General features: G+C 52.4%; 1 protein-coding gene across 1 annotated transcript in view; it reads right to left on the bottom strand.

Annotated features, from left to right (window-relative positions):
- Window positions 1-15,608, bottom strand: part of WDR91 (WD repeat domain 91) — a 34,507-nt gene extending 18,899 nt beyond the window's left edge. Inside the window, exons 1-6 of the mRNA XM_062195704.1 lie at window positions 15,466-15,608; window positions 13,652-13,831; window positions 12,924-13,130; window positions 11,347-11,430; window positions 10,275-10,405; window positions 8,063-8,228 (exon numbers count right to left, since the gene is read on the bottom strand). Of these exons, the coding sequence (XP_062051688.1) occupies window positions 8,063-8,228; window positions 10,275-10,405; window positions 11,347-11,430; window positions 12,924-13,130; window positions 13,652-13,831; window positions 15,466-15,588 (891 nt within the window). The 5' untranslated portion in view covers window positions 15,589-15,608. The remainder of the gene's footprint in view (window positions 1-8,062; window positions 8,229-10,274; window positions 10,406-11,346; window positions 11,431-12,923; window positions 13,131-13,651; window positions 13,832-15,465) is intronic.
- Between the last annotated feature and the right edge of the window lie 2,339 nt (window positions 15,609-17,947).

Raw genomic sequence — 17,947 nt, 5'->3', positions numbered from 1 at the left:
CCACGTGGGCACCGGTTCTTGTCCCGGTTGCTCTATTTCCAATCTAGCTCTGTGTTAATGGACTGGGAAAACAGCACAAGTCAGCCCAAGTGCTTGGGCCCCTACCACCCTTAAGAAGCTCCTGGCTTCTGCCTGGCCCAGTCCTGGCCAGTGGTCACCTGGGGAGTGAACCAGTGAGAAGATCTCCCTCACCCTCTCCCTGTGTAACTTTCAATTTCAAGTAAATATATTTAAAAGCAAAAATTAGGCTACCTACTAATTATAATCCAATATAGCAATACATCTAAGTAGGAAGTCATGATTATCTCCCTAAATGGTGACAATATCCAGCTGAACTGCTAACAGAACTACTTGAAAACAGATACAGACAGACACTTCCTTTACGTAATTAAAAACATGCACATACATGTGTGTGGGTATGATCTGAAGCCAACTTCATACTTGATGGGAAAACACATGTAGTACTGATAAGGAACAAGATACAATAGCCACTGTCTCTATTATTATTGAATACTATATTGGGAATCTTAACCAATGCAATTATACAAAGAAAAGAAATGGAATAAGAATTAGAAAATAAGTTAAACCATCTCTCTTCTGCAAATGACAGGACAGTATGCTCAATGGTAAAACTCCTAAGAACTCAACAAGGTAGCAGAATGTCAAAATCTAAGTCAGTAGCCTTCATATACGCAGTAACCAGATAGAGAATCTAAGAGAACATCACATATAAATAACAGTAACCGTATACCTAGAAATAAACCTGTCAAAGGCATGAAATTTGCATAGAGGAAATTATAAAAATCCCCAATCGGCGTAAAAGTAGCCTGGAGCAAAGGAAAGATATCCCTTCTTGGACAGGGTATCTCAACATCATCAGAAGGTCCATTCTAATTTATAAATTTAAATCGATCTAAGTCAATGTAGAAAAGTTCTTTTCTGGCACTAAACATGTTGACAGTGCAGTTTGTATAGAAAAGTAAACACAAGGAGTATCTAGAAAAACATCAAAAAGGAAGACCCATGGAGGAGACTCAAATATAAAACAATGCCCCCAGAGACACAGCAGTGTGGTACTAGAGCATGAATGGGCAGAAGGATCAAAGGAAACATTCTAGAAACAGACCCAGTTACACATGAAGAGTTAGTATGATAACGGTGACATTTTCAAATACTGGAGCCAAGATGGAATGCTTTTTAAAGATGTATTTTCAAAGTCAGAGTTACAAAGAGAGACATCTTCTCCTGTCAGACTTCCCTGGAAGTCTGGGCTCATTTGAAGAGGACTGCTACACTGTGCTGAGACCTGACCCTTTTATTTTTTTAAGCTTAGTGCAAAGTTGCAGAAATAGTATAAAGAATTTTCCCCACTTGACCCGGGTGGGTTTCCACCATGCTGCCTCCCCTCAGGAATGGCTGGGAGTTCCTGGCTCCCCACAGCCTCATCGGCGTGCTCTGTGCTCTCCCTCTGGCACTTTTGCCAACGCAATGCGACGACTTCGGGTGTGGTTGTGGTCTGCACGTCTCTTACCACAAGTGAAGCCGAGCATCTCGTGTGTGTGGAGTCCATTTTTGTATGTCTGTTGTAAATTGTGTGGCTTTCCCCATTTTTTCTCTGTAAATGTTGATGTTTCTGCCTCAATTTTTTTTTTTTCATATTTCAGGGATCTCAGGCATTTACTTTTAGTTATTGGTTGCAAACGTCATAGCTCAGTTTTCCCTTGGTCTTTTGACTTTGCTTGTATCTTTTGGCCAAGCACCAGCTTGTTTTTTTTTTCCACGCAAGTATGTCAGTCTCTTACCTTACTGCATTTGGATTCTGAGTCATGGTAGCCTTCCCCTCCGTAACACGGAGTGACTTCAGTGTTTCCTCTTACACACATTGTTGCACTTTGTACATTCAGACATCTGATTCGTTTGAGCCTTATTGTGTAATTTTTGTCCAAATGGCCATCTGTTGTCCCAACACCATTAAGAATTCTGACTTGGGGCCAGACTCGTGGCACAGCAGATAAAGCCACTTCCTGCAATGCCAGCATCACATATCTGCACCAGTTTGTGTCCTGGCTGCTCCATTTCTGATCCAGCTCCCTGCTGGTGGCCTGGGAAAAGCAACAAGAAATGACCCAAGTGTTTAGGCCCCTGCACCTACTTGGGAGAACCAAATGAAGCTTCTGGCTTCGGCCTGGCCCAGCCCCGGGCTGTTGCACTGTTGTGGCCACCTGGAGAGTGAACGAATGGATGGAAGATTCTGTCTCTCCCTAACTCTGACTTTAGAATAAATCTTAAATTCAAAGGAAAAAAACATTCAAGTCACAAAGAGGAACACAAACCTATTAGAAAACGGTAGAAAGGCGGAAGCAGACGGAGCCACCGCCCGACAGTGAGATGCTGAAGACAATGCTCAGGACTGCATGGAGCCAGAGCTGGGACGGCCACTGTCTGAAAACCGTGTGGCACTGACCTTTAACACAAAGAAAAGGGAACCACTTGGCTTCTGCGACTTTCAATGCCATCTGCCTGCATGTAGGATTTCCTACAGCGTATTTTCATGATAGTTTCCCCAAAACAAAGAGGAAAGCCAAACGCTGGCCTGTTTATAACGGGGAGTACTTCCGTGAGGTTTGGAACGCTGAACCCACGCAGCTCAGCCACAAACACATTTCCTTCTAAGTGTCTGGACCACCCCAGTACCAACTACACACGGGTCTTGGGAGGACAAGAACCAATGAGAAGTGAGCGTTCACTCCGAGACTGGTTCCAGGGAGATGCAGCGAGGAGGGGCCGCTCCAAGCCGAGAGCTCTGTTAAGGACGAGGCCCGAGGAGGTGGCGGGCGGCAGCAGTCACAGTCCACTAGGAAGTCACGTTCCCTCCAGGAAGGCGGACGCCCAGCGGCCACGTCCCGGTGGGGAGAGGGGGGAGCACTTCTCCTGTACTTTCTGCCTGCCACGGGGAGATCCACATTGCACGTGGGCGTCATGCCTCGGGACCAAAGGCGAGCAGTGCCACACAAGGAGACGGGCACAGTGCAGTACTTTTCCTTCCCTGCCGACTACAGCTGACACAATAAACTAAGAACTGCCTTTGTAATAGAGGGCAGAGTTTCCACCAGGGGAGCCGAGGCCCTACGCACGTGCTACAGGCCCCACCTAAAGAGGACAATAGCTTCCTGCATCTAAGTTAATCCCTCAGAGTGGGTGAAAAGCCAAAGACAGTAATGTTGTAAGGTGACAAATGCAGTGTCCACGAGACACTTAATCAAATAGGTTAACGTCAGTGTGGGGCTCACTACAAATGCTTGCTAAATGCTTGCTGTGACACAACCAGAAATTCAAAGTTTAGTTTGGTTTTGCTTTAGGTACAAATCCCATAAACATCTTATGCATCGTCTTCCTGTAACTCTAATATTGCAATGGTCTTAGTTTTCTACCTTCAGCTCTCCAACTCCCACCTACAGCTCAGGAGAGACACTGTAGTTAACCTGTCACCACGGGGCCATCCCAAAACTCTTGCTGGAGTCAGACAGAAGTTGACACTCGTTAATCACTGGTGGCCTGAGCAGATCAGGAGGGAGTTCAGAGACATCCAAACGCGGCAGGAAGCCGGCTCCAGTAACGTGGCCTCCCATGAGCCCAAACATAGCCACCAGACCACAGGCCTTCTGAGCACACAGGTCGCCAGATTCAGATGGGAAGAGGACTCCCTGTTTGCCTTCCCTGCCTAGATCCATGGGAACAGCCCCCAGGCAGCTGTCCTCACCGCTCAAGTCCCAGGAGCCCGAGGTAACTTGATACTACTAACAGTCCCAAGTAATAGATGCTCCTGGAGGCTTTGTTCTTGCCATTACAGTCAATTAGAGCTTATCGCTGTAATAAGGTAACTCCCACCTGCAGGTCCACAGCTCACCAAGTGGGTGTGATGGGAGCAGGGCTATGGCTAGGGAGAGGATGGAGTACAAACCACAGGCTGTGTGCCTGGAGCGGCAACATAGACAAGTCTGCTATGGCGGGGCCCTCCTCCTGGCTTCTGTTATCAGAGATCCCAAAAGAGCCTACACATTGTGGTTTTACAGTTACTTCCTTTTTGCTTGTTTGCTATTGTCTGCAAATTCATATTGAAGGCCTGGAGATTATAAGTTGACATCTATTTTTCCAAAAATGTTTTTGTATCTCAGTAATAACGACACTGGTCTCAGTGACCAATTACAAGCAGGCAAAATGCTGATGTGAGTGAAGTATCCTATTTTAAAAATTGTTTCTGTAGAGAATTGTAAAGTTGTGTCCGGCACTGTGGTGTAATGGGTAAAGCCACTGCCTGCAGTGCCAGAATCCCATATTGGGCGCTGGTTCGAATCCCAGCTGCTCTACTTCTGATCTGGCTCTCTGCTATGGCCTGGGAAAGCAGTAGAAGATGGCCCAAGTCCTTGGACCCCTGCAACTGCATGGGAGACTGGGAAGAAGTTCCTGGCTCTTGGCTTTGGATGGCACAGCTCTGGCCGTTGTGGCCAACTGGGGAGTCAACCAGCAGATGGAAGACCTCTTTCTCTGTCTCTCCTCTCTGTGTAACTCTTTCAGATAAATCTTAAAAAAAAAAAAGAAAAAAAGAAAAAAGTATAGGCATTTTACATTTCACTAACTTAATAAGTACCCACAAAAATACAAACTGTACTGTTAACAGTAAACACAGAAGCTGGGCTTTGGTGTGGCAGGAGTGAGATAAGGACTCCATGCATAATATTCGTTGACAAAGCAACATAGCATCTATAAAAACCAAACACCGTTTTATATTGAGTTCAAAGCCACGTATCATTAAAATCCCTGGAACTGATCCTGCCACCCCTGCATTTGGTATCAGCGAGAGAGCATCTGGAACTTTACACTCCAACTTGGGCATCAACAGTAAGAGAGGGCCTGAGATATCAGAATGTGCCCCCATAGGGGAGGGCCCAAAATGGGGAGGGGCCTAGAAATCACACCATGGGGGCGAAGCGTTGGGAGAGGGCTGGGAGAAGGACAGGAAGTGTTTTCCCCAAACCAGAAGACTTACCTATCCAGCTCTAGAGGCCAAGGCAAAGCTTGGTGAGTAAACACTATTGAGAGGTTTCTACCCACAGCTTTCTAACAAGCACACATTTCTACTTCAACCATCAATGATCTGTGCAAAGACAAACATCACGCTCCTATACACAGTAGGAGGGTGAGCTAGGGGCCGGCCTTGTGGCACAGTGGGTTAAACCAGAGCCTACGATGCCGGCATCCCACTTGACTGCCAGTTCAAGGCCTAGCTGCTCCACTTCCAACCCAGCTCCCTGCTGACACCTGGGAAGGCCGCAGAATATGATCCAAATTCTTGGGCCCCTGTTGTCCCATTGGGAGAACTAGATGGAGTTCCACAGCCCCAGACGTGTGGCCATTTGGGGAGTGAACTAGCAGATGGACGACGACATCCCTCTCTCCCCCCACAACTCCGCATTTCACCTCAATAAACCTTTATCTATGAAGAGGGTGAGCTAGATGACCTGCAAGCTTCCCTCAAACTCAAGAACTGTTATGGTCTCAAATGGGTTATTTTTAGAACTGAAACACCAATGCTGATTTAGATAGTCTCCCATCATTAATAACCAGCTGACCTGACCACCAAGCTTTTCAGATTGTAGGCATCTATCACCTCCACTCAGGAACTGCCAACTCTGCTCGGCTGACACCGCACGGTGACCCCGGCTTTGTTCAGTGAACGAGTACTCTAGAGGGAAGCTGAGCAATGTTCTGCCGCATCATCCGCTCTGACCCTCACCTCTCGGCTGTGAACTTGAGGTCTCTAGTCCCGTGTAGACCCACCTCATGGCACAGACTCTGAACACACAGAGCACGACCACAGGCCTAACTCCAAGGGAGCTGTGCCTGTGCTTCCCCTCATTAAGTCAGTGAGGATTTCCTAACTTCAGACTCATTTCAAAGGGACCCAACACTCCACACATCACTCGTAGCTGTTCAACAGTCAGAGATCCAGAAGGCAAACATAAAACTTACTTGGCCACCGAACTGGAATTCTTTAAGATGCAAATGTTCATTTAATAACCTACTGACAAGGTAACTGACTAGTCTTTGCTTCAGTCCCCATGGGTGTTAGGACTACCATCATTGGGGCCAGTTCTGTGGCACAGCAGGTAAAGCCATCGCCCGCAGTGCCAGCATCCCATATGGGCGCTGGTTTGAGTTCCAGCTGTTCCACTTCCAATCCAGCTCTCTGCTATGGCCTGGGAAGGCAGAAGATGGCCCAAGACCTTGGGCCCCTGCACCCATGTGGGAGACCCAGAAGAAGCCCCTGGCTCCGGATCGGCCAGCTCTGGCTGTTGTGGCCATTTGGGGAGTGAACCAATGGATGGAAAACCTTTCGGTCTCTCCCTCTCACTGTCTGTAACTCCACCTCTGAAATAAGTAAATAAGATCTTTAAAAAGAGAGAGAGAGAGAGAGAGAGATTACCACCATTTCACCTGGATGGCACCTGAGGTCTCACAACCTGGGTAGCCAGACAGGATAGGATCTTCGGGAACCCAACTTACACCTGTCAGTTTACTAAGTGCTTCTCATCCGCCAGGCACTGCACACACCAAAAGCTCTCCTTTTATTCGTTCAATTAATCCTCCTAGGGAGCAAATACTGCTATTTCGAGGGTACCTCAAGCACTTGTATAAAGATAGAACTAAAAGCTAAGTATTTTGATGCAACAGCTTTTTGAAACCTTCATTGTTTTCTCACAGTGCGATTTGGCCATAAATTTTGCATTGTTTGTTTAATGGAGAGGTAGAGTTATAGAGAGGAGAGACAGAAAGGTGGCCAGCCATGAGTTTTCTGAAGACCCCTCACACTACCCCAAGCAAACCGGGGTGCATTTAAGCCACGTGAGCACTGATGATAAACAGAGCCAGCGCCCAACTCCCGAGGGCACGTTCTGTCTCATCCCACGTCCTGCTCCGCAGCTCCGACCCCACGGCACTAACCTGGAGTGCTGCCACAGCAACCCCCCGGTCCCAGTGGCAGCTGGGCAGACCCTGTCTCCCTGGGTGCAGCAAGCAGCCTCACACCACGGCACCCTTACAACTCAAGGCCAAAGAGGCAGGAGAGGAAGGCGCAGGATATGATGACTCACTTCATCTGAAACTAATACACGAGACGGGAAAGCATCCTACCCCAGCAATAACGCACAAAGGACTTCAAAAGGTTCATCGAACATGCACACTATGAAAAAACTATGCACGATTTCAAAAATTTTATACTAAAACATACTTAAATTTTACTTCCATTTTCCAAGAACCTTTTGAAGTCCCTTTACATAGCTGAGTCTGGCAAACTCTCACTCTGATAGGATTAACCGGTTTCAGAAATGCCTGACAACTTATGCTAGGCCAGCTACTCAGTGGCACCCTGGGCTGTCTGGGACCTAAGCCAGCATCAAAGAAATTCTCTTGCAATCTTCTTTAACAGTGCAAGTAGTGGCAAGCCCTGTGCAGAACGAACAAATACCAACCTGTAGGCGACATGCAGGGACTCAGGCAATCTTAGCTTATACTCAGTCAGACACTAAAGTCACCAAAAGTTCAAAGTGGCCAACCTGCTTGAACTCGCACTTGAGCCACCAAAACACAGAAATAAGCAGCCAGGAGTTGCCAGGAAGTCTGAAGGAAGGAGAGGGAGCCATCAAAACCTACTTCCTGCCACCTGCCAGCCACTGCTTCAAGTACAGCTGTGCACTGGCATCGGCGGGGAGATGGAAGAGCATGGGGATACCAGAGCAGCAGTCACCGAGCCACAGGCGAGAAGAGGGAACACAGCAGGTGGCTCTACCCTTACTATTGTCGAGAGGAGGGAACACAGCAGGTGGCTCTACCCTTACTATTGTCCCCTCTCTTCCTGCAGAGCCATCACTTGACTTCAGGAAAAAGGCAGGGATGGAGGAAGAAAGGGAAGGCGAAGTGAATTCAGAACCAGCACAGCCAAGAAACTGCACCCAAAACGCGGCCACGGGGCGGTGGCTCCTGGGCCGACGGCACCGGTGCTTACCTGGCTGCTGAAGGACCCTTTCTTGGCCGTGCTCGGAGCCTGAGGGGGCCCCTGGGCCGGTGACAACCTCGAAGGGCTCTTCTTACTCTGAGGCAGCAATGAGGACAGGAAGCCCACGCGAGGCGACTGGGAGAGGGAGGCGCTCCTCTGGCTGCACACCATGGCTCTGTTCAAACAGACACGCCACAGGGTCACAGGGCCGGAAGGGGACACGGGACAACCAAGAACACAGACCACCCGGGCCTTAGCTAGCTCCAGGAGCCAAGCTGGAAGGCGGCATCACTCTCAATACTTTTTTTTTTGTACAAAGGGAGCTGGCAGCTTGTCTGGCTCTTCTTGGAGGGTGTGGTCAAGCTCAGAGCTGCTTTGTCTGACCGCCCCTGGCCACGGGTGCTACTGAGCAGCTCAGTCATGGCTAGCTCAAATCAAGACATGCTGGAGGTTTAATACACTCTGGAATTCAAAGACTTAGCACAATGGGGCTGGTGCTGTGGAGAAGCAGGTAAAGCCACTGCCTGCAGTGTCGGCACTCCACATGGGTGCCAGTTCGAGTCCCAGCTGCTCCACTTCCGATCCAGCTCTCGGCTATGGCCTAGGAAAGCAGTGGAAGAGGGCCCCTGCACCCTCTTGGGATACCCAGAAGATGCTCCTGGCTGCTGGCTTCAGATAAACCCAACTCCGGCCGTTGCAGCCATTTGGGGAGTGAACCATCTCTGTCTGCAATTCTGCCTTTCAAATAAGTAAATCCTCATAAAAAGAAATTTGAAGAGACCTAGCATGAAAAGGCATAAGACGGCTCACTAGTTTGTGTTCACTGCACATTGAAGCAACACTTTGATATACTGGGATATGTTATCCCATCATTACAACCGACTTCACCTGTTGGACTTCATCTGTTTTTAAACACAGATGCTACAAGTTTGCAAGGCCCAGCTTCAGCCTGCAGTTTATTTCCATCCAATGGCGATGGCTGGGCCGCTTGTCTTCACCTGGCACAGTCCTCGGCTGTACACAGCTCTGCGATCTCTCTGTGCCCCAAGCCCCATCACTAGCTGTGATCGCCAGCACCTCCGTTTCTTCAACCACTGCTATTGTTACCACCACCACCTCAGACTCCTGCTTTAACTGGCTTTTTAAAGATTTATCTTATTTGAAAGAGTTACAGAGATGGCTGGCGCTGTGGCTTAACAGGCTAATCCTCCTCCTTGCGGTGCCGGCACACCGGGTTCTAGTCCCGGTTGGGGCGCTGGATTCTGTCCCGGTTGCCCCTCTTCCAGGCCAGCTCTCTGCTATGGCCCGGGAGTGCAGTGGAGGATGGTCCAAGTGCTTGGGCCCTGAACCCACATGAGAGACCAGGAGAAGCACCTGGCTCCTGGCTTCGGATCAGCGAGATGCGCCGGCTGCGGCGGCCATTGGAGGATGAACCAATGGCAAAAAAGACCTTTCTGTCAATCTCTCACTATCCACTCTGCCTGTCAAAAAAAAAAAAAAAAAAGAGTTACAGAGAGAGGTAGAGACAGAGAGACAGAGAGGTCTTCCACCCGCTGGTTTACTCCCCAGATGGCCGCAACAGCTGGAGCTGTGCTGACTAGGAGCCAGGAGCTTCCCCTGGGTCCCCTACACAGGTGCTAGGGCCCAAGCACTTGGGCCATCCTATACTGCCTTCCCAGGCCACAGCAGAGAGCTGGATAGGAAAAGGAGCAGCTGGGACTCGAACTGGCGCCCAGATGGGATGTCGGCACTTCAGGCCAGGGCTTTAACCCACTGCGCCTCAGCGCCGGTCCCGACTGGCTGTTTTTAAACACCCCTCTCTACCCACTCAGCGGCACGCTTCGAGGAGCACGTCTAGCCTTCCACGTGAGACATTCCTGATGCACAAGGACTCCCCGGACTTGTGCTGTGGTTTATCTCTCCAGGCCATGCACATCCGGGTGCACACGCCCCTGGCAGGGCTGTGCAGCTCTCCCTCCCTAGGCACAGCCAGAGGCTCACACAGTGCGTAAAAGCTCCTAGGGAACCTCAGGGGCCAGGGCCTCTTACAAGACCGAGGCGAGGGCCTTGCGTGCCCAGGCGGCTCTTTGGCAAATCTCCCTCGCCAGGCAAAGGGGGCCACAGCCAAGGTGGGGCCAGAGAGACACGCAGGGCTTACAACACAGGGGACGAAGGAGAGGAGGGGTGGTCACTCCTGCACCCCCAGCCTCCGCACACTCACAGCTCTGAGTCCCCCAGGCGGTCCATGTTGGAGACGTAAGGCGGCAGTTTGTGCTGGACCAAGGCCTCTTCCTCCTCTGGCGGGTGCTCTTCTTTCTTCAGCCGGTGGACTTCAGCCTGCAGTGCAAAAAGCTACACAGGGGTAGGACTGAATGAGCCGATGGCCTTGCTGCACCTTCCCTCTGGTGGGGAACATTCTAGAACCATCACATCCCAACCCAAGCTCCCGGCTTCCAGTGCCACTTTCCCTCAGCCTCAAGGTGCCCTTCTCTGCTCATCATGCACTGGAAAAATTGGCCAAATGACAGCTGGTGCGGGACTAGAGTGAGCTGCGAAAACCTGAAACCATTACAAATCCAACCTCACTCTTATTATCGGACTTGCTTCCTAGTTACCCTGAGTTTCTTCCTAAATTCAAGGAGGGAAAAAAAAAAAAAAAAAAAGAGCCCCATGCACACCTGCCTTCCTCCCGTCTTAGAAGTCCTACAGGAAAAAATAAAGTTGGAGTAAATTGGGGCATTTAACCTTTCATCTAAAGATAATAAAGACACACTAATTCATCCACACACATACCCAAAACTTAGACAGCTTATATAATCTTCCTTTTCCTGGCAATACAACCTGTAGAGATTTTAATTTCAGGACAAAGAAATGCTCATCAAGATATAAAAGACAAGTGTGGGCCCCTCGGCTCTGCTGTGTTATCAAACCAGACAAATGCATATCTGAGTAGAACCAAGGCAACTGTGTCTGGGCCATCAACAGCAGCCATGGGATGCTACGTGGAAGAATGGAGAGATGGATGAGGACAGGCGAGCTGGGAAGTGGCGTGAATGCAGCCTCCTCCCCGATTATGGCTCACTACTGTCCATTATTATTTATGCTCTACACATGATCTAGAGGATGGGTCTCATCTCTAGTTTTCAGAGGCAGTTTAACCCCCAGTTCCAAGACATGGCTTCCCTGTAGTCAGTGTTCCTCTGCCACCACCTAGCCACACACACACACACACACACACACACGCACACACGCACGCACGCACACGCCACGGAGCGAGCCCGTGCCGAACAAACCTTCTGGCGTAGAACTTCATTTTCTTCCTGAACCTGGTTGGTTCTCTGGCACTCCGCATCAAAGTTCAGGATCACGGGGACCGGTGCATGAGGTTAAAGAGTAAGCCTGTCTGTGCAGTGTCCCAACATCCCTCCCAGACTGACACGGCAGTAAAAACACCTGGACCCAAGACACCGGGACCGGAGGACAGCGTGGGTGCTGGGGGTGCCTCCCCGCTTTATCAGCCTCTCGTCCCTGGGCCTGTCACAATAGATGGGCCCGATTTCGTTGGGACAGACTCACTGACTCAAGCCCACAGAAAAAGACACAAATCCAAAGCTGGGGATTGTCGCTCCAACCCCGGGACTACTGGGCCAGTACGCACAGAGCTTCGGCGAGGTCAGGTGCACACTCAGCTGAGTAACCCTGGAAGGCCGGGGGCTTCGCAAGCACTCTGCCAGCCGGGAAGAAGGTTCAGCCACGTAGCCTATGTGTCCCCAGACTGGCCTCTTTCTGGCAAAGCTTGAGAGCAACAGAGTTTCCCACAGATTGGGATCACACGCCATGCCATGGCTATCTGCCTCCTAGCTCGGGGCAGCCATCCTTCGGGGCAGCCCCAGAGAGCCTCAGTGGGGAGCACAGAGCAGACAGGGCCTCATCCCTGGGGAAATGAACCGTGGCTCCCCTGTGCGTGACCTCCCGTGCAGGGTCCCGAGAAGCTCTGGAGTAGCCGTTTCAATTGTCCGAGGGCTCAGCTCCCAGGGTCACCCGGCCAGTGTAGCCACCATGCTGGTGCCACTTGAAAGCCTCGGGCTTAGGAGGCAGCGGTGGGAGGTCAAAGGCAGAGCTGGGAAGGGTGGAATGTGCACAGCACGCGCAGCAAGGGCAAAGGCAGGAGAAGCACCCTTCCCGCCTCCACCGGACACTGCTCCTCTGGGCGCCCAGGACAGCCACCATCGGCGAGCTCAGATCTCAGCCACACCCCGCCAGGCAGCCTCATTCAAAGCAGACTCCCTTCGCCTCCCCTGGATTTCCAGCCCAGAGAGCAGGAACAATGGCGCCTGCCTGGGGCCTTGGGATCTCCTGCTTTCCTCTAATGGCACAGTCAGTAGGCTGTGTACTACATACAGGCCTTCTCGCAGGTGCCCACTTAGACATTTTTAAGGCTAACCTGCCTTCTGGCAAGTGGACGAACAGTCAACATGGGCTAGAAACCCAAATGTGCTCCCATCTGCTACCTAATCCCAGCCACAACAACTGATATCCCTGGGGACACAGTCGTGCAGAGGGTGTTCAAGGCTGGACGGTCAGCTGACTTCCCACCCCTGGGCCTGCTCACACAGCCCGGTCTGAGCACCCCCCCGCTGCCGCTGCCTCCACCCAAGCATGTCAGCGAGTAGTACAGCAGCTCAGCAGAACCAAGACCTGCGATTCCTGGCCTCCTGACAAAAATAACCACGAGTCGTCCAGCCCCCTCACATGACAAGGATCCCTGGGCAGCCTGTAGAGGGAATGGCTGTGTCAGGGGCAGCGGCTGCCGGTCCCGGCGTCTGGAAGCCCCAGACCGGGCCCACGGCCGCAGGCAACAAAGGATATGCATGCACTGAAACAAGACGCTCAGGAAGTTGTGCAGGGACACGATGAAGGTGTCCGCCCACTGTCGGGAGAAGTAGGTAGCAAAGGTGGGGTTGGTGTCGGGCGACGGCAGGAAGGGCAGGACAAACCAATCCTTCCACTCGGCCTGGTTCTGGAGCTCCGTGGCCTGCTTTGCAAAGAACTCCTGGGCCTTGTCGTTCCTGTTGGTCTGCGAGACACAGAGGAGGGGGGAAGAGACGGAGATCCGGGGTGAGGTTCCTCACCCCTGCAGAGCAGACGGCCTGTGCGTGTCAGCCTCCCACGAGGACCTGTCCACTCCACGGTGGAAAGCAGCCATCGCCCCCTTTCTCAGGGGCCCTGTCATTGCAAAGCTGGTTTCATGTGCAGTTTAAGAACAAACGCCATCCTGAAAATGAGTCCCTAAGTGAGGTTCTACAAAAACCTGACTGCCCGAGTCTCCCCGATCATCTGCACTGCGTATTACAGAAACCTCAGGCCAGCAACTTCATATTCTTTCAAACAGCTTAAACAGGAAGGAAAACAGAAATGGGGAAGTCAGATGATCCACAGACGAGAAGGAAAAAAACCAGCACGAAATAACATGACTGTCCCGCTCCTTCCACAGGAAGGCACACAGCCCTCCCCAGGGGCGAGGCCAAACCCTATCTGTGGGTCAAGACCAAACCCTATCTCCGCCAAGGGCAGCAGAGCCCCTGGAGCACCAAGCACCTGGATTGTGTAGACGAGATAGAAGCGGAACAGGCTGGTCTTGAGCTTGTTGATGGTGGGTCTGTACACGTCCTCCAAGCGGCTGAAGAGCCGCCGCTCCAGGTAGCTCCAGTAATCCCGCAGGGCGGCCAGGTCATACACCTGCATTAGCTGCTGCAGCTGGTCCACTATCTTGTCCACCTGGTGAGAGCAGAGGGGTGGGGAGGGTGAGGACAGGAGGCAAAGCCGCCCTCATTCCACAGGGCACAGCTTTTTCCCACTGCCATAGCTTCGGGATGTGAGCAATTTTAAGTTAGGGGCTGGAGCTGGGGGGGTGCAGCAGGTTAACATCCAACGTCCCATATCCAGGCACTGTTTCAAGTGCACGCTGTTCCACTTCCAATCCAGCTCTCTGCTAATACTCCCAAGAAAGCAACAACAGATGGCTCAGATACCTGGACCCCTGTCACCCACACCAGGGACCCAGCTGGAGTTCCAGGCTCCCGATTTTGGCCTGACCCAACCCTGGCCATTGCAGCCATATGGTGAGTCAGAGGATGGAAGATCCCTTTCTCTGTCACCCTGCCTATCAAATAAATAAATCTTCCCCTAAAGAAAAAATAAAAGTTTTTAATTTGCTATTTAAATCTGACAATTTATACAAATTTTAAGTTAGCAGTCTATGAAGTTTTTAAGACATAACTGTACCACCTTTTAAGTTACGGCGCGAATCTTGGGCAGGCACAGAAATTTCTGGTGTTATGGGCTTTGGCCCGATGAGCAGGAGATTTGGCTCCAGGTCCTGGATCTGCCTCTGACTTACATGACCAAGTTGGCACTGTCACTTCAACTGCTTCCTCGGTTGCTTCACATTGAAAATAATAAAAGCGTAAGAGCATATGAGATGGTCCTCCTCCTAGCTCCACAGTTCCAGGACTCCAAGGGGCACTGGGAGGTACGCTGATGGACTCCCGCCAGTCATCAGCGACCCACCAGAGCCCTCATAGCTGCGCAGACTATCAGCCAAACCAGCCACCTCCTTGTGAGAAGCAGTGATACCCGAGTAGGTGATTGGGAGAAGGTTCTGGTCCCCATAGATTACAGACTGGGGCACGGGAGCCCAGAGAGGTGAAATCCTGTTTCTGGAGCCACTAACTTCGTCCAAACAAGAGACCGGACTTCCTAACTCCCCTCCAGGGAGGCCCCTTGCTGGAGTTCACTGTCTCAATTCACCTGCCAACACCCGCTGAAGTCGACACACACACCACACACACATGGATTCCAAGAACCTCCCCACGGAAATCCATACCGGAGCCCCGAAAGTTTGTTTTACCACGTGCAATGAGGTCTTCCTCCAAATGCTTAGTAGCAATATTGCCAGTGAGCTAACAAGGCCACTTGAGACCGACATCACAGGTGTCTGAACCCAGCTAACGTTCTGGGCTGCACACACCCCGGCTGTGCTCCCACCGCCTCGGGAAAACGACCCTGGGATACATCGGCCGCCAGAACCTCCCATCCACCCAACCCTGGCTGCTGAAACCACATGGATCTCCCCAGCCGTGGACTGGCCAGCACCTGCTACGAGGCCGGGGAGCAGCCCCCAGCCCCGGGCCAGCGGTCAGGCCACAGTCCCCGACTCGCTGGACAACTTCAGGCGGGTCACGCGCGTGTCAGGGCCTCGGCTCCCCGTCCGTCAGGCCCGGGCCGCGCGCGCCGATCTCCGCGGCCCCCACGCCGCGGGTGACAGCGCCGCCCGCGCCCCTGAGGGCAGTGGGGGCTGGGGGAGCGGGCTGCTCCCGGGCTCCCTCGGGCCGCCCCCGCAGGCCCCTCACCCGAAACCCCTTCTCCTTGTCAGCCTTGATCTCGGCGTCCAGCTGCCGCAGGGTGTGCGTGAAGCCGCGGAAGAGCAGATACTCGCGGACCAGCTCGTCGGTGCGCTCCACCGCCTCCGCCATCGCTGCGCCGGCGCCTAGAGGGGCCGCGGCCGCGAGGGACGAAGGGGCGGGGCCTGGCGGGGGCGGGGCGGAGACGGGGGCGGGAATCATCTACGTCACTCCGCGGCCAGCCTACCAGCGCACACGCACCGCGCGCCTCGCGCCCTGAAGCCCTGCCCCCCGGTCGGCGCCCCGCCCCCGCCCCGCCCCGCCGTGTCGTCATCCGGCGGCCGCGGCTGCAGGAGGCTCTGCCGGCTTTAGTTTCCCGGCGGCGGCGGCATTACAGCTCCGAGTTCCTCAGAGCGGCAGCGGGCAGTGGGTGCCCGGCTGATCGCAGACCCCTGTGGCCCCACCTCTCCTTTTAAAAATGGAGGGGACGCAGGTGTGGCGTCGGGGGGCTCCGGTTCCCCGCAAAGCCGTGCCCACACGGCAGGATGGCCACAGCGCCTGGCGACGACGGAAAACCCGAATTTCGCCGAGGTCACGCTGAGGTGGTCCCGGTTCCTTGCTCATTAGAACAAAAACGAAGACGATTGGGAGCAACAGCCTCACCCGTGCACTCCAAGGACGGTCCCGGACCAGAAGCGCAGCGGGAAAGCCAGACCTCACTAGGCGTCCTGCAGACCGGGGGCCTGGGGGCCAGCACTCCCGGGGGCTTCGCAGCGAGCCGTTCATCCCCCAGCCCTGCAGACCAGGGGCCCGGGGGGGCCTGGGGGCCAGCACACCCGGGGGCTTCGCAGCGAGCCGTTCATCCCCCAGCCCTGCAGACCGGGGGCCCGGGGGCCAGCACTCCCGGGGGCTTCGCAGCGAGCTGCTCATCCCCCAGCCCTGCAGACCGGGGGCCCGGGGGGTCGGGGGTCCGGGGGCCAGCACTCCCGGGGGCTTCGCAGCGAGCTGTTCATCCCCCAGCCCTGCAGACCGGGGGCCCAGAGGCTTCGCAGCGAGCTGTTTATCCCCCAGCACGCAGGTCCGCCCCCAGGTCCCCATTGGCTGAGTGATGCGGGGTTCACCCGCTTCAGCTGTTGTGGCCGCTAACACCAGGTTTGCCCGAGAGCTGTCAGGTGCGTGTACCCGGGCCGTTCTGCAAGCTGTGGTGCTGGCGGCTTGTTGGCTCACAGCTGAAGACTTCACTGTGAAAGTGAACCACATGTTTACTTCTCACAAAGATAAAATGTGCGTGCGTGCGTTTGTACGTTTTGAAAATCCAGGAAGATTACACGCCAACTGCTTATGTTTGCTTTCTCTGTGAGGTGAGACCAGAAGGGACTTGCACTTCCTATTTTCTACTTTAATTGTTTGAAGTTTTCACAGGTGTCCATATTTTTGTAATCTGGACGACAACCAATATGTAGGAGCTGATGGGAGATCTCTGTTTCCTTCTGTCTCTAAATCTGCCTTTCAAATAAATAAATTAAAAAAAAAAAAAACAGAAAGAACGAAAACAAAAGCTGGAATCAGGGACTGGAGCTAGGAATTGGATGCAGGCACTTCAGTATGGGATGCCAGAATCTTAACCGGTGTCTTAACCACGGGGGTAAGTGCCCTTGGGGTACCCTTGGGTTCTCCGTTATAGAGAAGACCCTCGTGTGCTAATCCCCTTCCAACATCATATTTGCAGAGTAGGTCTCAATATACAAGTTTGGAGAAGACACACATATACAGACCAAGGCAATCATCTCAGAGAGGCTGTCTAACTCTCTTGGAAAAATAGCATTACTCTCACCCCCAGTATTGTTACCCACCTTGCTCTCTTGTACCTCTCTCCATAGCACTTATGACATCTGATAAAACAGTATTTTACTTATTTAGCGTGTTGTCTCCGCACCTCCAACTAAAATATAAGCTCCAGGAAAGGAGATGTTTTTGTCTGTGTTGTTTGCAATTATATTCCTCAGAGCCAAAAGCAATGTCAGGTTTACAGCGGTTGCTCAGTAACTACATATTGAGCCTGATTTCAGTGAGGGCCCAGCCACCTGCAAGCAGGAGAGGCCTCTAAGAGAGTAAATGAGCTCTAGGTCAGCCCTATACGTGAGCTTTGTGAGCCTCTGCCTGGTTCCTTGTCCAGGCCATTCCTCTTTGCCTTCCAGTGTTTTGAGTCACTCATTAAAGATTTCTGGAAGCACTTCACTGCGTCGCCGTTAGTAACCAGACAAGGTACTAGACTCTCCAGCTCATTCATTAGCCCCAATCAGCTGTTGTGATTTGTCTGACACTGTGTATACTCTGTCCCCTGTCCTACAGTAGAGGGTGGCCTAGGGTTCAGTTCAGAAGGTGCTAATGAGGGCACGAGGTTTTGTTGTACACAAAAAATTGTGTGGTGACCCACAAGGTGAGCCGTGAACTACTTAACCTTTGACCCGTAGACCTGGGAGAGGAAGGA

Source organism: Lepus europaeus, chromosome 1 (genome assembly GCF_033115175.1).
Source record: "Lepus europaeus isolate LE1 chromosome 1, mLepTim1.pri, whole genome shotgun sequence".
In the NCBI taxonomy this organism is placed as follows: Eukaryota; Metazoa; Chordata; class Mammalia; order Lagomorpha; family Leporidae; genus Lepus; species Lepus europaeus.
Note: the sequence above shows the minus strand (reverse complement) of the source record. Positions and strands in the feature narration are given on the sequence as shown.